The sequence below is a fragment of the Podarcis liolepis genome, assembly GCF_965112155.1.
Source record: "Podarcis liolepis genome assembly, chromosome: 3".
Classification (NCBI taxonomy): Eukaryota; Metazoa; Chordata; class Lepidosauria; order Squamata; family Lacertidae; genus Podarcis; species Podarcis liolepis.
The window spans coordinates 114282431-114306676 of NC_139557.1; the positions used below are offsets into that span (position 1 = coordinate 114282431).

General features: G+C 46.1%; 1 protein-coding gene across 3 annotated transcripts in view; it reads left to right on the forward strand.

Moving 5' to 3' along the window:
• VRK2 (VRK serine/threonine kinase 2) overlaps nucleotides 1–24246 on the forward strand; it is a 76127-nt gene that overhangs the window by 31234 nt on the left and 20647 nt on the right. For all 3 annotated transcript variants that reach the window (XM_083494521.1, XM_083494520.1, XM_083494522.1), the window contains 2 exons: nucleotides 4268–4400; nucleotides 19937–20057. In XM_083494521.1, coding sequence (XP_083350647.1) covers nucleotides 4268–4400; nucleotides 19937–20057 — 254 coding nt within the window. The remainder of the gene's footprint in view (nucleotides 1–4267; nucleotides 4401–19936; nucleotides 20058–24246) is intronic.

Here is a 24246-nt window from a genome sequence, read left to right on the forward strand (position 1 = left end):
CACCTGCTGGCAAGCTATGATAGTGAGATGTAAAACCAATACGTACCTGATGAGGCCATAGGTGCGTCTGAGGACCACCGAAGCATGACCGCCCCTGCAGCCAGATCCAGGATGGCCGCCGCCATGTAGCCACCGGCGCAATGGCTGCTGCCATGCAAACGCTATTGAAATGGCTGCAGACTTGGGGCCACCACTAAGCAGGCCCCGCCACGGTTTATGGGGGTGTGGGGCAAGCAGAGGCACACACTGTCCCCCGGGGCCATCTGGGGGGGGGAGGCGGGTATGCCCACTGGCTGCAGAGGTCGCCCCCTGCCGCCCAGGGGAGGTTCCAGGGTTGCCAGAGGCCTGGTGTAGGCCATACGAGGCGGCAGGGCCTCCCTGCGGCCTTAAAGGCTGACCAAAGGTGGGGGAAGGCCATGCGGTGTGGCCCGCGGCCCCCCCACGGAATGGGGGGTGGCAGGAAGGCCCCCGCCGCCCAGGGGAGGCTCCAAAGCCGCTGTAGGCCCAGCTAGGCCGCACTATTCAGCAGAGCCTTTCCGAGGCCCGGTTAGGCCTCCCAGAGCCGGGGAGGGCACGGGCCGCATCCCGCGCCCCCACCCCGGCGATTGTGCGTGTGGCGGGAAGGCCCCCGCCGCCCAGGAGAAGCTCCAGGGCCGTCGGAGGCCCGGCTAGTCCGCAAAATGCGGCAAGGCCTCGCCGAGGCCCAGCCAGGCCTCCCCGCGGCCCAGGCAGCCCTCCGGAGCCGGGGGAGGCCGCGTGGCGGGGCCCGCGGCCCCCCCCCAGCGATCGCGGGGGCGGCGGGAAGGCCCCCGCCGCCCAGGAAAGGCCCCAGGGCCGCCGGAGGCCTGGCTAGGCCGCAAAATGCGGCGAGGCCTCGCCGAGGCCCAGCCAGGCCTCCCTGCGGCCCAGGCAGCCCTCCAGAGCCGGGGGAGGCCGTGTGGCGGGGCCCGCGGCCCCACCGGCGATCGCGGGGGCGGCGGGAAGGCCCCCGCCGCCCAGGAGAGGTTCCAGGGCCGCCGGAGGCCCGACTAGGCCGCAAAATGCGGCAAGGCCTCGCCGAGGCCCAGCCAGGCCTCCCTGCGGCCCAGGCAGCCCTCCAGAGCCGGGGGAGGCCGCGTGGCGGGGCCCGCGGCCCCCCCGGCGATCACGGGGGCGGCAGGAAGGCCCCCGCCGCCCGGGGGAGGCTCCAGGGCTGGGGGACGCGGAGGAGCCCCCCCGAGGCCTAGTAAGGCCTCACGAACCCCGCGGGCCTCCCTGCGGCCTAAAAAAGGCCGTCTGGGGGCCACCAAGGCCCTGGGAGGTGACCAGGGACCCCCCTCCACCACCCGCCGCACCCCAGGGCCGCCAGGCCTGGCGGGGGAAGGGAAGGGGCCGCGCGTGGCGTTGCCTCCCCCCCCCGCGGCCCACACGCCCCCGCAGGCGACGGGGGGCAGCTAGAGGGGCCCCCGTGCCACCACCCAACACCCTGGTGCATCAGGGCCCACCTAAGGAAAAGGATCCCCTTTTGAAGGGGTATCCTGAAGTCCATTACCCCCCCCCCCGTTATCCCTTGGGATCCCTCTAGTGGGGGGGGGGGCAAAGGCCCCAGGCTTACCTTTTGGAGCGAGGAAGTCCAGCAGAAGCTCTGGAGCCAAGTGAGGATTTCTAGGTAAGATCCTCCCTCTATTGTGTGGGCAGGTAATCCCTCCCCTACCTGGCCTGGTCTCCTTGGCAACTCTTCCCCCAGGTGGGATTGGACAACTGACTGAGGTAGGTGGAGACCTCCAGGTATCCCACCTGAGGGAAGGCAAAGCCAAGCCTATGCTGTTGGAGCCGCTCCAGATCTAGGGGCTGCACGCGTCCACGCAAAGGGCGCCCCCCGTTTTAAGCGGGGAGCGGTCATTCTGCTACAGTGGTACCTCTGTTCTCGAACGCACCTTGGAAGTTGGAACAGGTTCCTCTGCGTGTTTTTCAATTTTCTCAATTGCATTTGCAACCAGCCCTTTGCGCCTCGGTGTTCAAAAGTTTCGGAACTCGAACAATCTTCCGGAATGGATTACGTTCAAAAACCGAGGTACCGTTGTACATTGTGTTTGCTTCTGTTGGGATGCGTCCCTGGAACGGGGGCAGCTGGCAGCCGGGCGAACTCCGGTCTCCCTTGGAACAGCATCAATCAGCGACTCATAGCTTCAGAAGCCTTTAGAAACGTAAGCACGCTCTAATCAGCAGAGTGAATAACTCTTCACAACGGAAGTGACAGACAGAGGCATATGTAAGGCGTATTTACAAGCATTTTATTCAGCATTAGAACAAAGGAAAAACACGTCTGCTTCCCTTCGTGTCCAAGCAAACAGCATTGGCAAAAGCTATATACAACGGAAGTTCCCAGCAGACTGTGCTGGAAGTAAACACACATTTGACTTACAACAACTTCACATGCCTGTTCTAAAGGTGGAACGGAACTATATCCTAACAGCTTCTTGGAAACATTTATGGAATATACAGTGGTGCCTCGCAAGACGAAAAGAATCCGTTCTGTGATTCTCTTCGTCTAGCGGTTTTTTCGTCTTGCGAAGCAAGTCCATTGACGGATTAGCGCTATTAGCGCCTTTTAGCGGCTTATCTGCTGATCGGATCAGCTGATAAGCGGCTTAGAAAAAGGGGGAAAAGGAAAAAAACCGCAGGAACTCGCAAGACATTGTCGTCTTGCAAAGCAAGCCCATAGGAGATTCGTTTTGCGAAGCACCTCCAAAATGGAAAACTCTTTCGTCTAGCGAGTTTTCCGTCTTGTGAGGCATTCGTCTTGCGGGGCACCACTGTATTGAGAAAAAATCTTTAGGGATCCCCACCCCAACATATCCCTAGTTATTACGATTATTACCATTATTATTATATTATTGTTACTATTATTACTATTAAAAATTCTATACCACCCTTCATCCGAAGATCATGCGCCACTTTACAAAATACAAACATAAAAATACATTACCTGATAACAAACGAAGACAGTACCTCCTCAGATTTATTCTTTAATCAGCCAAAGGCCTGGAAGAAGAGGAATGTTTTTGCCTGGTACCTCAAGTTACGTAATGAAGGTGTCAGGTGACCCTCCCTGTTGAGAGCATTCCATAAATGGAGAGCTACTTAAAAAAAAAAAATCCCCTTCCCATCTTACCACCCTCTGGACCTCACATGGAGGAGACACACAAAGAAGGACCTCAGAGGATGATCTTGGGCTCTGGGTAGGTTCATATGGCGGTCTTTGAGGTATTGTGGTCCTGAGCCATTTAAGGCTTTATTGGTCAAAAGCATCTGTTTGAATTGGGCCTGGATGCTAATTGGCAGCCAGCGCATTTGGGCCAGGATTGGTGTAATAAGCTCATACCTTCTTGCCCCACTGAGCAACCTAGCAGCCAACTTCTGCAACCGGCTGAAGTTTCCAAACCGTCTTCAAAGGCAGCCCCACATATAACACATTGCAGTAATCTAACCTAGAGTTTACCAAGTCAAGTTGCCATGCTCTGTTCATTAAACAAGTGCTCAGCAAGGCGGCCATCAGATTCTGAGAGCATAGCTGGGTTTGCTTGAGACATCGCCCCTAATGGGTTACCATTTTTTTCCTTATTGCTGCCAGATTCAGACATGGCAAAACTGACAACCAGGGGGTCTTCTTTCTCAGGATTATTTGCAGTTCCTTTTTTGCGTGGCTGTTGGAAAACTTTCAAAAGCTTCTGTTCCAACTACAGAGAGATGTTCTCTCCTGGAGCCTTTTTGTCCCCCCCGCCAGGAGGAAAAATTAGTATGTCGTACGCTTGGTGTTTGTGGGAAACTTTCCTCTCCCGTCCTTTTTCTGTAAGCACGGCTGTTATGAACTTGTCGAAGGGCTGGCTGTTGAAAGACACGATCTGTCGTGCCTGCGTGTGTGAGTGTGTTTAGTAAGAAGGAGACGGGGTCCCATAAGCAGCATGGAGACAGATAAAAGACATATTGCACTTTATGATGTCTGGAGGCCCACCTGGAGAGAAGATAGCTTAGGAGCAAAACAGACAAAAATTCCTTTCTGCTCTGAAATAAGACTGGGTATGGAAGAGGCACGCAACTCAGGAAGGCGAGGGTAGCTCTTAACAGCCCCTCGATGGACATATTTTATCCTGAGATGCCATTTGGCTTAATAAAATGCAGATCTGAGAGTCTCCTCAAGCCACCGTTTTCCTCCAGCTTAATTAGAAAGGTTATACTTTTTCCAGAGGACAAAGGCATCATTCATTTCTCTCCTCTTGTCTTCCAGGTTTATCTTGCTGATTATGGACTCGCCTACAGATATTGTCCCGATGGGAACCACAAAGAGTATCGGGAAAATCCTAAGAAGGGTCATAATGGGACCATAGAGTTTACCAGCTTAGATGCTCACAAGGGAGTAGGTAAGTTGCTCTCTGCCTCCCCCGGTCTTCCTTCACCCCTTCAAAAACATTTCGGGGAGGAGAAATGAGTAATTGGGCTGGTGTGAAGCGTACTTGGAGAAGCAGCAGGTTTATGGGGCTTTGTGTGGCGACTTCCTGTCCCCCTAAGTCTGTAGTGCAGCAAGGGAGAAAGCATGCTACAGAACAGTGGATTTTGAATAATGCTGCAAGGCGAAGAGAACTTCCTTTTCCACCTTCATTTTTTTAAAGAAAGGAAATTACTGCCTTTAAGTAAACTTTGATGTCGTGCACTGTGAAGCTGTACAATCAGATCAGTAGTAGAGTGGAACTCTCTCACTCTTTTCCCCCCTCACTGCTTCCAGCCTGACTTGGGAACAGGCCAAGTAATTCGTTCAGTCCGCTTTTTGCAGCAGATGAATCTGTTTTGACAGCCCTGCTTGCAAATTTAGACCGCGGGGAAAGGAGAATCTCGGGCGTCCCCCTGGCCCTCCAGGCCTCTCTGTCTTGGCCATTGAGCCTCTCTGCAGGCTACGCCCCTCACTATCCTTGATCGACATCATTCCTGAATAAATTTGCCTAGCTGGAGTGTGTGTCCTTAACCTCTGATGGTGATTCTTTCTTGCCTGGATGCGAGAATAGAGAGGCGGCAGGATGACTATGTGTAGAAACCAGCCGACTGTATAAGGTGAAGTTTAAATTCAGGACTCCACATTCTTTTGTCTCTGGCCCTCCAGAAGGTTATCCAGAATGAAATGTGGCCCTTCAGCTGAAGGGGGGGAAAAGATTCCCCCCTCATTATGTGCACCTCTAGATTTTGCAGTGCCCCTTTGGTCCCTAAAAGAATGCAAAATAATAATGATAATTATGCATTTTGCTATACAGTGGCACCTTGGGTTACAGACACTTCAGGTTACAGACTCCGCTAACCCAGAAATAGTACCTCGGGTTAAGAACTTTGCTGCAGGATGAGAACAGAAATCGTGCTCCAGTGGCGCAGTGGCAGCGTGAGGCCCCATTAGCTAAAGTGGTGCTTCAGGTTAAGAACAGTTTCAGGTTAAGAACCGACCTCCAGAACGAATTAAGTACGTAACCAGAAGTACCACTGTATAGGAAGAATGCCTACAAAATGTGTACAATTTACCTGCGGAATATTCGTACATTCATAGGGAAAATCCACACACAAAAATGGGACTGCTCTGTAACTGAGTGCAAGCTAAATTAATTCAGCAGAGATTTAACCTTGTGGCTTCATCTGTAGCTTGCCTTATTTTTCTACTCATATCAAAACACATAGGAATCCTCCTGCATACAGGCCACCAGTTGGCCGAAGTCAGTGATCGTTTTGGCCCTCTATCTTCTGCTGTGCTCTTGGCAAGACAGCTCTCCTTGTTTCTGATTAAACTTCCCAAAGCTCATCATCTTTTCTCGTTATTTTGCAAGCTATGTGAAGTGTTAACTTTTTAAAAAATTCTTGCCCGCCCCTGCTCCCTCAAGCTCCCCCCCCCCACAGTAGCCTTTCATATATCTTACTTATTTAAACTCACTTTGACGGTATTGGAAACACATTTGCAGGTAAATTACATACATAGTCCTTTTATTGGATATTGATTGCACTGCCTTGCATTCCAAGGCAGACTTAATTCAACAATTCCCTAATTAGTTAAAGTCATAACCTGTGTCTTGTATTCATTTACCATTAATTAAACCTCAGCTGTTTATTACACTGCAGTCCAAATTCAATAGCCGGCCCAAAGAGCCATAGAAAAAGAGAAAAAGGTCAATATCGAAAACATATGGCACTTGGGCGAGCCTGTCCGTCCCCCCAATGGCTGCATTGCTTGCAATCGATGGTGGTCAATGCAACACGACTTTCTTAGTTGCTATGTCAGCAAGACACAAAGTCAATTCTAATGTTATGCTAGTGTGGAAAAAATAAAAGTGATTATTGCCAAACTTTGACTACTGTTTAACTTGAGACTTTTTTTGGGGGGGGGGGAGTAGGTGCTATTTAGGAGTTCTGTCTCAAATTCCTTCCCAACGTGCCAATAAGATTCCTCCTCTCTTTCTCCTACCAGCTTCAACCCCGCTCCCAAAAAATCTGCCTCTTCTATAAAGCTTTTTAATTTGATCTCCCCCACCCAATGTCCATGGGTAGCAAACATGTGCTTTCCAGATGTTATCACATTGCCTTCCATAAATGCCTTGAGGCAATGCACAGAATTCAACAAAAGCAGCTAAGAAACAGTTGGGAACAAACATAGGAAGGAACATCGGGTAAATTTTAAAGCAGTGCTGCTGAGTTAACACCCCTGGCAGAGACCTGTTCACGTGGCTGGAAAAGGTTGCCAGAACAGAAACGTCTTCACTTGTTTCTGGTAAGTGTGGATAGCAGGCACCTGTTGAATAGCGGCAGGAATGCCGTTCCACAGAACAGGGGCAACCACACTAAAGGCCATGATCTCCTGTGGCTTCTGATCTTCAGGGAACCTTTAGGAGACACTCTCCTGCTCTCATAGATGTTGTTGGGCTCTAATTTCCATCAGCTACCACAAGCATGGTCAGGGATGATGAAAGTTGGAGATAAACAACATTTGGAGGGTTGGCTTACCCTTGCCTTAATAATAATTAATAATAATAATAATAATAATAATAATAATAATAATAATAATACAGGTCTTGTACCCCGCCCATGTGACTTGGTTGCCCTAGCCACTCTGTGCAGCTTTGAACAGAATATAAAAGAACAAAACATCAAACATTAAAAACTTCCCAATGTTCCCAACTTCAGATGTCTTCGGAAAGTTGTCTAGTTGCTTGTCTCCTTGACATCTGATGGGAAGGTGCTCCACAGGGCAGGTGCCACTACTGAGAAGGCCCTCTGCCTAGCTCCCTGTAGCTTCACTTCTCGCAGTGAGGGTCCTCAGAGCTGGACCTCAGTGTTCGGGCTGGATGATGAGGGTGGAGACACTCCTTCAGGTATACAGGGCCAAAGCTGTTTGGGGCTTTTAAGGACTTAAATCAGTATTGGTGCATTTGCCAATATGCATACCTTGTATCAGGGGCCAGCAAACTTTTTCAGCAGGGGGCCGGTTCACTGTCCCTCAGACTTTGGGGCGGGCGGACAGTATTTTTTTTTGGGGGGGGGGGATTGAACAAATTCCTATGCCCCACAAATAACCCAGAGATGCATTTTAAACAAAAGCACACATTCTACTCATGTAAAAACACCAGGCAGGCCCCACAAATAACCCAGAGATGCATTTTAAACAAAAGGACACATTCTACTCATGTAAAAACACGCTGAATCCCTGACCGTCCACGGGCCAGATTTAGAAGGTGATTGGGCCACATCCGGCCTCCGGGCCTTAGTTTGCCTACCCATGCCTTGTATCCTGCTGTTAGCCTTGCCCCTGTCTTCCCTCTCTCCCTCTTGTAATCTCCTTTTAGAGAAATGCGGCACAGAAGTGAGATTACAGATATATGCCAATACTGTGTAATTTAGCTTGCAGCAGCTCTGTAGATCTTTTCCAGCTTTTTTATCTGCAAACTTTGTAGCTGGTGATAACTGGGCATCGATCCTGCATTCGAAACATGCCCTTGACCATTCTCCAAGGCTCCTCCTTCAAGCCTCATATACATTGATGGCTCTGTATAAACAATAATGTCCATACTTAAGAAAAAGTGACAGGCCTTTTCTTTCTCTCTCTTTCCTCCCACCCCACCAGAAGAGGGAACGTGCGCGTCGGCAAACATTTGTGGTCGTTAATAGCTGCTGAACTGTTATCTTAAACTAATACTTTCTAACGAGTTTTACTTGGCACAAACAGCTATACGTTATTGCTTTTTCTATTAAAAGGACCATTGACCATGTAATGTAGAGGGCCTTGATAATTTGCCAGCACTGTTAAGACCTGCAGTCATTTAACGCTGGTCATTAGGAAAAATGAAATGGGACTCTTGCGCCTCTCTGGTGCTGAGACAATTGCACTGTTTGACCTGCTGGAAGCATTTCAGGAGGAAAGGGGCCATAATGGGCAAGCTTTTTCTGGCCCGTGCAGTGGGATGAGGAGGGTGGAAATCTGTTAAGTCCACTGATGCTGTGAGACATGTGGCGACAGGCAAGCATGGCCTGTTCTGTAAAAGGCACCTGCATTAGTCTATGAAAGGAATTATCGGGTGAAAAACGGCTCCTGAACGGATGGCGTTTGAGTGCTCACTGTTTCCCTGGTTCAAGGGAATAGGGAATAGTTACTCCGCAGACGCTCAAATAGCTGAATTATGTGGTGAGTTGTAGTTGCGCAGCCTGAGTGCATTTGTGTAATGTGCTCCACCTCTATGGGTTATGGGCTTTTTCTGTTTTGCATATGTGGGGGTAACTATTTTTGGCCAAGGGGAAGTGAGTTGATGAAGATGGCAGACATTTTTGTGCTCATGAGGACTTGATCCGATGGATGGTGTGACGTTAACATATGAGAGTGCTGGAGGTGAAATAGTTAAACAGGTTACCCAATCAGAACCCAGGGGGGTGGAGACAGAGGGACTATAAAACCAGCTCTGGGAAGGCGAAGGGAGGAGTTCGTTGGGAGGTTGGTTGGACTGGGAGTGAATTGGGATAGAGTCTGTGGGTAGGTTGAGTTAGTGTAGCAAAATAAGTTGAGTCAGGAACAGTTAGGGGCTAGGAAGACGAGTAAATATCGGAGAGGTGGTTTAGTGAGTGAGAGCAGGTAGCGGAAGTTATAGGTCTGGATAGGCACCCCATGATTGTAATTGACTGATACCGTTTATGAAATCACACGCTTGTTAAACTGCAATAAATAATCAGAAGTTTATGTTCCAATTTAACCCTGACTGGACTCAGTATTGTCCCAGGTAGGGCCTGGGTGGTGGCAGTAAGATATAAAGTGGTGGCACAGGGATCAATAGACAGTGAAACATCCGGGGACCCTGTGTGATCTCCACAGATGGATTAATAATAATAGTAATTTTATTATTTATACCCCGCCCACCTGGCTGGGTTTCCCCAGCCACTCTGGGGTTCAAGTTACAAATAAGGAGATTCTTTCCAAACTTTCTGACAGTAAGAACTGTTCGACAGTGGAATGGTCTCCCTTGGCAGGTGGTGGACTCTCCCTTCCTTGGAGATTTTTAAGCAGCGGTTGGGTGGTCACCAATCATGGATGCTTCAGTTGAGATTCCTGCCTTGCAGAAGGTTGGGCTCAAAATGCACCCAAGTCCATTCACAATGTTGATAGACTGTCATAGCAAGGCTGTTTCCATTTCCCTTTCATCTCCGTCACGTGAGGCGTGAAGGTCGCCTGCTACAGTGACTCGCTTGCCGCAGCAGCAACACCAAAAGGGGGTTCTGAGACGTAACCCTTCTTGGGTCCAGTGCCGTATGTCTGAACACACACATGGGCTTCCCTGCCTCTGCACCCCTTGCCTGCATTGCATCACTGGCTTGCTCCTAAAGCTGTGCGTGTGATTTGCATATGCAAGGACCCAGATTTAATCCTTGGGATCTCCAGGGAAGTCTGAAGCCCTGGAAAACTGCTGTCAGTCAACACAGGTGAGCTAGGAGGCTCCACGGACTGGCTCTGCCTCAGACCGCTTTTCTGCGTTGCTAAAAAATCTTCCCCCTCTGCATGCAAAACTGGGGTTGTTTGTGTCTTGGTCTTAAACAGAATCACAGCCCACCTTGCGGCAGAAGTGATAAAATAGCTGTAAAGCCATAAAAATGCTATATGAGCGATAAACATTTGGCATTGGGGCCTCTTATTTCCTCCAAATTCAATTCTTTGTGCTTGAAACCAATGGTCTAAGCAACCGTACGATTGGCTTGGGTCTCCCCCCCCCCCAAATTTTAATCCCAGAATCTGCCCAGATCTTATGGAGCATTCGTTTTCTTTCCCGAAAGCCGCATTGTGCAAATAGTGTTGCCTTCCTTGCTTGTTCCTTGATAATTAAAGAGAATTATACCTGCGTCAAGCATACCTCTTAAAAATTTGTTACATTGTTAGTAGTGTTAAAAAGTAATATTTGGATCAATGTGGCATATGGATTTGTGCAGATTTTCTACTCACTGAGGCATGCAGTCAATACCTAATTTCTCTGGAGATATACTGCGCTTAACATATCGAGCTTCTTTTAAATACTCTGGGCCCTGCACGCAGAGTGCATGAGACTGGTTTTAATTTGCCATCATTGATGAACATAAGAGGAATATGAACTGTCTGAATTAAATTTGTTCCAGTGTGTTTATTTGTAAGGGGGTGGCTGGCTGGGGGGGGGTCGGGGGGGGAGGAAGAGTTCAGGTACTGTCTCCTGTCCAATTGCTTTTAACACGTAAATTACACAGCTGATGCTAAGAGGTTTGTTCCTTTCCTAAGAGAGGTGGAAATCTTCATCTCAATATGCTTTTTATTAATTCGACAAAGCAATGCTGAAGCACTTCTGCACAAGCGTTTTGCAGTGATACCGGGGCATTCTCAGGCACGAGGCTTTAAATATGCAGAGAGGCTGTGGTGTGTGATGAGAGATGTGTTGTTGGACCTGAAGCCACATTTGCAGCATAAATTTAAAGCACTGTGATACCACTCTAAACAGTTGTGGCTTTGCCCAAAGCATCCTGGGAACTGCAGTTTAATGGCTCTGAGCACGGTTAAGAGCAGGCGTAGGCAAACTCGGCCCTCCAGGTGTTTTGGGGACTACAACTCCCATCATCCCTAGCTAATGATGGGAGTTGTAGTCCCAAAACACCTGGAGGGCTGAGTTTGCCTGTGCCTGGTTAAGAGACTCCTATTCCCCTCTCAGAGCTACAGTTCCCAGAGTCCCCCAGGAAAAGGGATGGACTGGGAAACCAGTCTGGGAGTTGTAGTTCCGTGTAGGCGTCTCCTAACAGCTCTCAGCACCCTTAACAAACTGTAATGCGCAGGATTCCTTAACAGTGGTTGAAAGTGGCATGACGATTCGCCAAGCTTGATAACAACGAGAAATAGAGCTTTTAAGTGGTCATTGGGCCAGTTCCTTGCCGATAAAAGATTCAGCAGGCGCATTCCATTTCAGCTTGTAAAATGCACGCTGAAAACTTTTCAATTCCGTCTGCCCTACGCAGGCAATTAGGAGCACATCTTTCCACAACAGTTAACTGCCGTCTGTTTTTAGCTTTTTTATATGGCCTTGATTGTGTGGTTTCACGTACTGTCGCCGTAAACCGCTTTGGTGTTTAAAAATGAAAAGCAGTCTAGAAATACCTTTATGAATAAGATTAACTCGGTACAGGGTTCAGATCCTCTTTTGGCCACAAACTTTGCGGCGGCGTAATAATCCCAGTTAAGTGACCTGAGATTTATTAACGAGGATTTGATTTCGATGCCACAAAGACACAAAGCGGCTTGCAAGACCACATAAAAAGCAAAGCAATGTAGAAGAGCAGCAAGGAAAGCACCAAAATGGCTGGTTTTTGTTTGGTTTTTTGGTTTGATTTAAACCCAGTGCAGCAAATTTGCCATTTGTCATGGATGCTTTAGTTGAGGTTCCTGCATTGCAGGGGGTGGGGGAGTGGACTAGATGTCTCTCGGGGTCCCTTCCAACTCTACCATTCTCTTCTTCCTTTTTGGGGATCACATGTAGCCAAGTAAGATTGTCTTCCATAAACACGGTTTTAACAATGAGTCCGTAAGTGACTGTGGAGGCCAATTTTAGATCCGCACGTCCTTCCACAGTGGGAACATAGGTTTCTGGGCAGGAGTTGATCACAGTGTGGATTTGCCAAGTGTGCCTTCCTCTTAGCACATTTCTCCCTTTTGTCCTGAGTTCGAGTGTCTTCAAAGCCCATGACACCTTTGGTAGAGGCTGTTCTCCAATTGGTGCGCTTGCTGGCAAGTGTTTCCCAATTGCTGGTGTTTATACTACATTTTTTTTAGATTTGCCTTGAGACAGTCTTTGAACCTCTTTTGTTGACCACCAGGATTACGCTTTCCATTTTTAAGTTCGGAATAGAGTAGTTGCTTTGGAAGATGATAATTAGACATCTGTACAACATGACCAGTCCAACGAAGTTGGTGTTGAAGAACATCAACTTCTACCTTCAACTTCAACTTCTACCATTCTGTGGTTCTGTGAAATGAATGAGACACAATGGTTTACTAGCTTGGGACATTATTATTATTATTATTATTATTATTATTATTTAATGGCATTTGAAATTTAGCGTGGTGCTGCAGTCTCCCACGTCCTTAATGCTGGCTAGATCCCACACTGCACCAATGATGTTTAAATGACAGAATCACACTGGGGTTGGATCTCTTAGAAAGTTCCCACTTTGACCTGGCACCATGGCCCGTTCTGCCAGAACCGCCACCTAGATCCTCCAGTTCCCCTTCACTTCAGCAGTAAGGAAGGTGAGCAGTTCTGGAAGGTGACCCTAACTCCAGAACTATCTTTGGGAAGGTTTGATGTGCTTTCCGTACCAGACAAAACAGCTTTTTAGTATTTTATTTCCCTGGGCCTTTTTAATTTCTGCGTTCACAAAGTGTTTTCATCCTGGCTGAGACATATGCTCTGTTGTTTAAACTAGCATATGTTTACATAGTTTTTTTGCTGTGGATTTTCCATCTCTTGTGTTTTTAAAATGGTTAGCCACTTTGAGAAGTTTGGACTTGGCAATATCTGGTTACCAACTTTGTGATATGCCACCAGATATGCCACATTGCAATACACTGATATATCACAGTGTCTGAAGTATGGATGGAGCTACATTGAGGCATTGGCTGGTTTCACAGTTTTTCCCACATACTGATTTTTGCCATAGGATGCACACACACATCATGATTTGAAATATATTGCCAGGTCAAAAACTAGGAAACCGATGTCACGATATGGACTTGAGACCCATTTTGGATGATAGATCCCTAGTTTTGGCCAGATAAAGGAGGAGGATAGAATTATTTTGGCCATTGTGAGAACCACCATCCTTATTTACCCTCCTTTCCTTTCTGTCCTTTCAAAGTCAACACAGCATGCATAGCAAATGTTGCTAGATGTGCCGCAATCTTAGACTGGAACTATTAGGCCTGATTCTGGCTTGGCAAAATGTAATCTTGCTTGTGACAGTGTAGGTGAAACCTGTTGAAACTAAAAGTCCTTTCGGGAATTATAGGCACAGAACTGCCAAAACCGTAAAGAAATTTATTCATGTATGCTGCTACAGCGGCAAGAATGTCACCTGCCCAAAAATGGAAAAAAAGAAGGAAGTCCCAGGAAAAGAAGAATAGATACAAAAACCTGTGGAATATACAGAAATGGCGAAAAATTAACAAACCAAGATAACAAACTTTTAATAAAAGGATGGAAATGGTCTATTGAATATTTACAGATGAACTGTAAACAGATAAGAACACGGGCAGGATTATTGTAATAACCTGCAGTTTTATAAGAGTATGTATTTAAAGTAGATAAATAAATGAGTGAATTAAGTTAATTTAGATATGTCAAAAATATGAAGAATAAATTTAAGGAGCCACAGAAAGAGGGGGAAGGAAGTCAAGTTTTGAAATGTAAAAAAATGATTATAAAATTATTGAAATGTATAAAATGGAAAATCATAGAAAGAGACTAAAAGTAGAAAACATAAGCATGCATTCTGAAAGACCAGTCCCCATCAGAAACCATGTGGCTGGGTTTTGGACTAAGATTACTGGTCATTTGTTAAATAAAGGGCATTTGATCAGTTTTTGAGGAACTCCAGGAACCTCTCCTGCAGTTTGAAAACCTTGGAGTGCATATTGGTTGTATTTTTAGGTGATATTTAACCAAAAAGAACCCTGCATGTCTTTCCCAACTCCTGTCCCATGGACCAGAGCACGCCAGGCACTCCTGTCTTCCACTGCCTCCCGCAGTTTGGTCAGACTCATGTTTGTAGCTTTGAGAACACTGTCCAACCATCTCGTCCTCTGTCATCCCCTTCTCCTTGTGCCCTCCATCTTTCCCAACATCAGGGTCTTTTCCAGGGAGTCTTCTCTTCTCATGAGGTGGCCAAAGTATTGGAGCCTCAGCTTCACGATCTGTCCTTCCAGTGAGCACTTCGGGCTGATTTCCTTCAGAATGGATAGGTTTGATCTTCTTGCAGTCCATGGGACTCTGAAGAATCTCCTCCAGCACCATAATTCAAAAGCATCAATTCTTTGGCGATCAGCCTTCTTTATGGTCCAGCTCTCACTTCCATACATCACTACTGGGAAAACCATAGCTTTAACTATACGGACCTTTGTTGGCAAGGTGATGTCTCTGCTTTTTAAGATGCTGTCTAGGTTTGTTAGTTGTTGTTTTAAAACCACCTTCCCCATGAAACTAGAACAATGGGGGTACTCCATGCTTTGGCGGTTGTGGGTTAAATCAAAATAAAATGAGTGCTATTTCTATTAATTATGCAAATGAAACATGTTTGCCCTTTGAGGCTTGCAGAAGAATAATTACTCAGGATAAGGAATTACACACAAAGAGTTAAGTGTGACACTGAAGAATCACCACCATATCATCTCCTCCTGCCCACCTCCAAAAAAATCCCAGATCTGTTTTCTGAGATATCACCAGGATATCAGCACACATTAAAACCTTTTATTTCCAGTATACCTGAAGGAGTGTTTCCACCCCCATCGTTCTGCCCGGATGCTGAGGTCCAGCGTCGAGGGCCTTCTGGCGGTTCCCTCATTGCAAGAAGCAAAGCTACAGGGAACCAGGCAGAGGGCCTTCTCAGTAGTGCCACCCGATCTGTGGAGTACCCTTCCATCAGATGTCAAAGAAACAAACAAGTATTTGACATTTAGAAGACATCAGAAGGCAGCCCTGTTCAGGGAAGTTTTTAATGTGTGACATTTTAATGTCTTTTTAATCTTTGTTGGAAACCGCCCAGAGTGGCTTGGGAAACCTAACCAGATGGACGGTTTACAAGTAATAAATTATTATTATTATTATTATTATTATTATTATTATTATTATTATTATTTATTATTTCATAGCTTTTGGTACTGAAAGCCTTAAAGCTGAGATTTTCAAGATGCCGATGCTTTATTTTATTTACCAAGAGGTTTAAAACAAAACAAAACAAAACAGGATGCGATGCATAGTACCATCAAATTAAAACCCACGTTACACCTCTCTTAAAATGAGTGGTCAAAGTTAACCGGAGTGCAGCAATTAATAAAATGCAGATTGAAAGGAAAACTTCTAAAAGTTTCCCCTTGAAAACTGAGGCTGCTGGGACCGTTCACATTTCCTGGGGGAAGGAATGTCGCAACTGCAAGGCCACGTCCCCCTTTTGCATGACCAGATTCTGCGTTTGCAGGGAGGTCATCAAAGCGCTTGCGTTGTCACTCCCTAAAGCTCTGCTCCTTCCTAGGAAACCATTAGACTACTAAACCTTGGTGTCTTCAGTTCCCACAGCCAATTGCCATTCCCCCCCCCCCCAATACCGCTCAGCAGAGCTCTTGTTTCATTCTTCTAGAAATTATACATCACAGACATGATTTGGCCACGGCTGTCAAACAAAAGAAAACTCTGCCCAGTAGTGACGCTTCCCTAAAGCTTGCTATTCTCCTCTTAAGCTTGATCAGATTTTGCATATGCATCAGCTATAAAATGTGCCAATTTATGGACATTTACTTAGTGCGTGCCATCTCCCATTCCTGGACTGCTTCCACCCCACACAAATTTATTTTGCTTGGCTTAGAACGGTCACTGAAGAATTATGCCGTTAACGAGCAAAACAATTTTCAAATGCCTACTTTTCCCCCCTTCGTAGTTCTGGTTTGTCCACAGAGAAATTGAACTTAATCTGATTCTAAATGAGGGTTGGGTTTCTCCTTGGGAAAAATATAGGCCTGTAAAAGTGACGGATTATAGAGAGGAAGTGTTGGATTTTCCAGACATGAAATTATCAGAATTGTCACTTTGTTTATGACATCTTAAAAATGAAGCAACACGGTCCTCAGTGAAATTTATCCTTTTTGAAATTGACAGGAAGCCCTCAGTAACACTGTCTCTGGATTTTTAACCAACCTTCCCCACCCAGTAACAGCATAATAATTTGCCAATATTTCATTTAAAACAGTATAAATATTCTGCCCTCGCAATCTGATTTGAGGAGAAATGCTGCAAAAAAGAAATATGTGCACCTTTGTATAAAAAACGGAGTGGATTTTGATGTGGGGGTACAGATCAATGCATTATGAAATGATTTGCTTAGGAATTGTAACTTTTTGTTATTTACTTTTAAATGAGGACCAGGTGAGTTTTATTCAAGGAAGCAGGCTGACAAATAACACAAGGAGGTTGATAAATGCCCTGCGTTACAACTTCCTATTTGGTACTCATTCAGCTTAGTTGTCTCAAGGCATCCTTAATAATTTCCTCTCGCCCTCTCATCTTTGGCAGTTTGCATACTTATTTATTTTGTGTGTGTGTGCTCGCTAATGCACACAAGGACTAGAGTGAATAAAAGAATGGTGACCCTCTTCCTCTCTGCCGGGGAACAGGGAGCACAGCAAACATGCCAGCTTCCCAAATGTCTCAAACGTGCAAGTTTTAAATACATTTAAAAACCTCAAAGCAAAATGCATCGTGGGGAATCTTAATTTATTTTTATTTTAAAGATTTCAAAGCAGCTTGGATATAGGTACATCGTGTGCAGAAGTGGAGGGAAATTGTGTCTCTGGGGTCTTTTTCTCCTGAAGAAGAGTTGCAATAATTTAGCTACAGGATTTTAAATGGCTTAATGTTTCCTCCTGGCTCCGTGTCAAATTGCATCTTCAGTTGGGGGGTAGAGGAGGAATATTTGTATGTTGTGAGCCACCCTGAGATCTACGAAGGGTTGTATACAAATTTTAATAATAATAATGGCATAGAAAAATGGACTTTAAAGTTAACGGACTATGCGGGGCTGGTGAAACTAACAGAAAATTAAGAAACCAACAGGACAGACTATTTATGAAGGAGAATGGAAGCGCTTTTTGGGATATCTGGGGCAAAAATTAGATGAAATCACAAGCAGCATTTGAAATATGAGGAGCGGAAGGAAAACGATAATATTTGAAATAAAAATATGTCTTGGGTGAAATGTTTATTAGAATGCCATTTGTAAGTGGGATGGGGTTAAGAAGAGCATGGAGGGAAAGGCAGGAAGTTAAAGTTCAAAGACATTTGAAAGTTGGAATTCATATGTAAAGATTTTAAACTTTAATAAAAAACTGAAACACACACACACGTGCATAGGTGGGGGAAGAACTGGATCATTATAATTCTGACAACTTTCATCCAGAGGATTTAGCTGTCGTTCCTCTGGGAAAAGACAAAACAGGTACCAGAGCAGCATTTTTGGAGAAAGCGGCGTGAGAGTGATGAAGGAAGCAACATAATTGGTTTGTGGGGCAGGAAAAGCTCTCTCTCTCTCTCTCTGTGTGTGTGTGTGTGTGTGTGTGTGTGTTTGTCTGTGTGTGTAGGGAGGAGTGCTGCCTGAACTCGAATGGAAATATTTTGCCCTACTGTGTTTTAATTACGGCGACTACAGCTCGAGAAACGACAACAGTATGGCAAGTGTTAAAAGACTAGGCCGGCTGGCTTTTATACAAGACGCGCCGAGCCTTTGGCTTTCGGACGCAGCCGAGGCTGGCGTAGGATGCAAACGACCCCCAGGGGGATAAAATGGCATCCAGCTAGATGGAAGGGCCTTTCATAATCCGATAGTCTAGCAGCAGTTAATATAGAGAGAACATGTTAAGAATTTATGTGCTTTCATCATATCAGAGAGAGGTGCGGGAGAGAGAAGAGGGGGATAACAGGGACGGTGGTCTCATAGAACTGGCCTTCCAAGAAGTCACCTCTTATAATTAAAAAGAGTGCTGAGGGGGTCTCTGTTGGAATTCCTGTAATGAAAGTTCATAATACAGAACCTGTTGGCATCCTCCGAGGGTCGTCATCAGTCTCTGGTACTCTCCTGCATCCCTCACTAAACACGAGCTCTCCTGTTCCTAGAGCAGGATGCAAATAGGTCGAGAAAGCATTGCACCGTCGAAATAACCGAAACTGAAACTTGCACTGAAATTCAGTGCAAATGCACAATTCTTAATAACGGATTATGTCAAAGCATTTGTGGCTAGTTTTCTCTCCCCTAGCTTTCCCCTCCCTCTTTCTATTATATGGGTGATTCCAGACTGTTGCTGTTTTTAGCTGGGATTAAGTAGCATCCTGGCAAATTCAGCTTTCACAATCGTAGTTCATTGAGAAGGCTTGCACAACAAGCCTCCTTCTCCCCTCCCCAAAGATCGGACCTTTTGCAAGAAGTGATGGGCAAATGCAAAACTTGCTTGGGTGCAACATCACTTTACCACCCCTTGAAGAAATCGGGATGAATTTTTGTAAAATACCCAGTCATCTATTCTCCCTGGGTGAATGTTCAACAAACAGTATGCCTGAGTGTGCCCTAAATCTAAGAGCAAGCTTCAAATATGCAGAATTCTCCTTTTGCTCCCGCAATCTTTGTTTGAGAATGAAGCTTAAAACGGCCATGGATGTTGGGATTATAATGTGTGCCTGACTCTTTTCTTCCATGCACATGACCTCTGCCCTTGGGAATAACCGTTCTGTCGTGCGATTTTCAGCTATCTGCCTGTAAATACGTGTTTCGGGTTTAATGTTGCTAGGAGAAAAGAGAGAGGGTGTGTGTGTGTGTGTTGCATGCATATGTTTAATTCAACTTGCCGCTTAGGCCAGCCGCAGTTGACTGTGCCCCTTCAAACGGTTTGCGTCCGAGGCTTTGGAAACGAAAGCCAAGTTTGAATTTTGACAAGCAGTTTCGCTTGGAGAGCCAAGTGGCCTTTATGATTTCAGCCGATGCGAGGGAACTTCCCTGTGCATCTTGCCGGAGTTCGTCTGCCCACTAGAGCGCACTGTTGCCTTGCCTTCCACCCGCAGACGCCTCTTGCTCGCTGGAGCAGGGAAGGCCATCTCTGTTTAGTCTGCTCTCGAAGGGTCTCCACATGACCAGTGTGGACCCCATGGACTTCCCGAAACATGTGTTAGCAATTTAGCAGCAGACATTTATTTCTTTGTTTTACTGCCTGGCTCTTGGAGAAAGTGTCGGTGCTGGGTTATGGGCTGTCTGGAGCATGTCAGAGGCCACGGGGATCAAGTTCATGTGACAGGCCAAGCTAAAGGGAAGGATGGAGTCTGAGGAGGTGAGGAAACTGACCCTCTCTCTCTCTCTCCTCTCTCAGCAGCAACAAATCCTTGCCTGTCTGTGGGCCGCAGCCAAAATTTGGGGCCGTTCGGAGTTCGTGGGGCAGCTGAACAAACAGAACGCAATTCTGGTCTGTTGCTCTGCTGCATCGAACTTCAGATTCAAGTTACTGCCGTTTCCATTTCTCCTTTTCCCTCCCTCACAAAAAAGGGGGACCAACTGAACATCACCCCGTCTCTTTCCATCCCCACCTTTTAAAAGTGCTCTTTTACATTCCTTCTCTCCCTCCCTTTCTCTCTCCTTTTAGCTCCATCCAGACGAGGAGACCTTGAAATTCTTGGCTTCTGCATGCTCCAGTGGATGTGTGGGAATCTGCCCTGGGATCGGAATTTGAGGAACCCCGATGCTGTCCGGGAAGCAAAAGCAAAGTAAAAACAGAAGCATGATTTATTTAATGCATATTTTGGGGTGTTCTCACCTCCCTCCAAAGCTCAGGGCAGGTTATGATGGTGAAATGGTTGCATCTGTAAAATGGGGAGGGAAGGATCGCAGGGGCGTTTGCTTTGTGTGCAGAAGGTTCTGGGTTCGAATGGTGGCATCTCCAGGTAAGGGGACGTCCCCTGTCTGAAACCCTGGAGGAGAGCTGTTGCCATTAAGTGCAGACAACATTGAGGTACCTGCTCCAGTGTTCCTAACATAAAGAGATAGGTATTTCCTTCAACAATTCCACAAGTCCTAGGGTCGTGGGTTCGAGCCCCGAGTTGGGCAAAAAGATTCCGGCATTGCAGGGGATTGGACTGGATGAATCTTGCGGTCCCTTTCCAACTCTACAATTCTGCAAAATAGCTCTCAAATGGTCAGGAAACAAGACAACAGTGCTGGCCGCATTGGGTGTGCATTTCTGGAGAGTTGGGGTGAGCATTCTCCCATTGCTAGATTTCCAGAAGACAAATATTAGTGCACTTCATTGTTGGGATACTGCCAGGGAGATAAAGTCCATCATGGCCCCCAAGCCGGCTGCCGGACGATCCATTGACCTCCCGTAGGCACGCAGTATCGGCAATTAGCGACATGAGCTCCAGAACATTCTAGAGCCGATGCGCACTCTTTATCAGCAGATAATGCACAGCCGAAAGTTGCACTCAGGAGAGCATTATTTACAAGTTTTATTCAGCATTGATCGGAACAAAGAAAGCCATGACTGCCTGCATCAGTGTCTCCGACACAGAGAGAAACGAAAGCAACAGAAAACATAAACATCCTGTGAACAGGAAATACGCAGACTCTGTGACTCACAGCCTGCTCCCTTTTAAGGTGGAACGGAAATATCCTAACACCCATGTTAACAAACGCTCCCTCCCCACACTGCTAAACATGCATTATCTGGAGTAACTCTTGATGTGATTTTGACTCATTTAACTTTCAAGTAACCATGCTTGGGACTGCAACCTCATTTAATTTCCAGGGTATGATTCAGTATATGAAAAGTGCCTTTTCTTTACGTAACCACAGAGGTCTAGGAATGGGGAGCAGCTGCGGGGGGTGGGGTGGGGGTTAAGGTACATTCCTTATTGCAGGGTGGGGAGAGTCACCCCTCTCTTGCATTATCTATTTCAGTGGACAGCTCACAGTCTAAATGAGTTTGTGATCAGAGCTGCCCAACATAGGCCATTGCATGAGCCCTTGTAGTCTTCGTAGAGAAAGGACACAAATCACCTATAGCTGTTGCTCCACCACTGGGTGGATATGGGCCAGTCTGTCCTGAGTCTTGCTCTGGCTAGAAGGCAGATGACAGTGATTTGTTATCAAATCATTGGGGAGGAATCCATAACTCTGTTAGGATTCTTGCCCCGTGTTTGCAGTCATGGGATTGTTGTCTATCATATGATGGTGTATGTGATGGAGATAGGATGTTTTGTACTGCTGTGTTCTGGAATGTGGGACTATTGTCCTTTTTTTCTTTCTCTTTGCTGTCTGATGAGAAAGAGGAAGGAGCTAAGGCAGAATGCTCCCGGTGTATTATATGTAAATAAAAGTAGATTAGCCAAAATGCTGTGCTACTGAGTTCTGTTACGTGAACTGCAAATACTCTGCACGATCCCTAAGCATGCTAATGCCTTTTGGTATCAGTCGCTGTGATGTTCGGGCTGAAGGAGGCTTTCGAAGCTCCTGAACAACTGACCAGGAGGGAGAGAACATTCCAGTTGGGCATGTGTCTCTGCCAGGGTCCCACATGCAGTAGGATGATCCTAACAAACTCTGCATGCATGAGGCTGCAGGTTCAATTTCCAGCAGCTCCCTTCCCTCAACAACATGCAAATTGAAACACAGGCATCCTATTCTGGATCAGGCCCATCTAGTCTAGCATCCTGTTCTCAAAGTAGCCAGACAGATATTTCAGTGGGAAGCCTGCTAGCAGGATCTGATCACAGCAGCACCCCTCCCTACTTGTAATACTGCTTTCAAAAAATAATTGGTCCTCTTTTCTATGTCTTTACTGATCCTTCTTTATATTTGTGAGACGTCTTGAGTCCCATCAGGGAAATAGGTGGGGTATAAATACGTAATAAGAATAAAAATCTGGTTGGCCACTGTGAGAACAGGCTACTGGACTAGTTGCTAACATTCTTAATTTCCAGCAATGCCCTTGCAAAAATGTGTATGTTGGGCAAAATGGCATTCAGAACGAAAGGGGAACCAATGGGTACATGTGGTGGTCTTGCAAACTTGTGTGCAAATTTTGGGAAGGCGTCATGAAGGAAATTTCTGAAATAATAGACGCACTGGTGCCTTTAAACCCCAAATTGCTTTTTTAAAATCCAGCTTTGATGAGTCAAATATGGATTAAATTATGTAAACCACTTACAATCGTTGCTATTAGTAGCTGCTCGCTTGACCATATCACAGGGCTGGAAGGATTTCTCGGGGCACTATTATTATTAAACCAAATATTTAATGTTTATTCTCATTACTCAAAAATTGACTAATAAATTAAGAGTATCTTGAGGTGCAGATAAAGCTATGGATTTTGCCTCTGTTTGGTAGCCGTTTCTAACTTATATGACAGGCCAGTCACGGGGATGGCAAGTTCCAATGAAAAATGACCCTTTTTTTTGATATTCATAACATTTGCTTTGTATTTTTCTTTATCAGGTTGGTTTCTCTTGTAACATCTAAATCACTGTAGTCTCTTGAGAATGTACTTTTATGAAGTATTAACTCTGTACCCTGGTGTGTGTGTGTGTGTGTGTGTGTGTGTGTGTGTGTGTGTTGTACTGTTTATCCTGCTCGTTTTACTTATTTATGTTATTTCATAATTCTTACCAGGTTGCTATTTTAACTATTATGAAGTTAAAATAGCAGTAAAAGGTCTCGATTTTTTTTTAATGCATATTGGGAGAAATGCTGCCAAATTTTGGTTAGGACTATTTTTAATAATAATAATAATAATAATAATAATAATGCAGAAATGTCAGAAACTTGAATTTAAAATTGGAAAAAACCCCAAGGAACTGAAAATGACAAATTTGTCAGTCTCTTCCAGCTTGTTTTAAAAAAATGCTTTTTAAACGCTTGTTTTTTAAAATGTAAAAATCTGGTGCAAGGTTAGAGCTGGAGAAATAGCACCATTGAAGTATGCAGTGCTAGGCTGGGCTCTGCACACGGTTGATTTCTACATCTGCCTTCACATTTGGCATTTGCTGAATTGACATCATTCTTCCTGAGAGTCTTTATTTCAGACAGAATTTGATCGAGGTGTACAAATTGCCTATACAGTGGTACCTCGGATTAAGTACTTAATTCGTTCTGGAGGTCCGTTCTTAACCTGGAACTGTTCTTAAACTGAGGTACCACTTTAGCTAATGGGGCCTCCTGCTGCCGCCGTTCCACCTGCTCACGATTTCTGTTCTCATCCTGAAGCAAAGTTCTTAACCCGAGGTACTGTTTCTGGGTTAGTGGAGTCTGTAACCTGAAGTGTATGTAACCTGAAGCGTATGTAATAACCCGAGGTACCACCTCTGGTTGTGAACGGGATCCATTCCGGAGCCCCATTCGCAACCTGAGCAGAATGCAACCCACGTCTGAGCGTCTGCGGGTCGTGATTCGCCGCTTCTGCACATGCATGTGACGTCATTTTGAGCGTCTGCGCATGCGCGAATGGCAAAACCTGGAAGTAACCCTTTCCAGTACTTCTGGGTCACCACAGGACGCAACCTGAAAAGATTTAACCCGAAGCGTCTTTAACCCAAGGTATGACTGGGTTAACCCAAGATATGACAAGGACACGGGTGGCGCTGTGGGTTAAACCACAGAGCCTAGGACTTGCCGATCAGAAGGTCGGTGGTTCGAATCCCCGCGGTGGGGTGAGCTCCCGTTGCTCGGTCCCTGCTCTTGCCAACCTAGCAGTTCGAAAGCACCTCAAAGTGCAAGTAGATAAATAGGTACCGCTCCGGCGGGAAGGTAAACGGCGTTTCCGTGCGCTGCTCTGGTTTGCCAGAAGTGGCTTAGTCATGCTGACCACATGACCCGGAAGCTGTACGCCGGCTCCCTCGGCCAATAAAGCGAGATGAGCGCCGCAACCCCAGAGTCAGTCACGACTGGACCTAATAGTCAGAG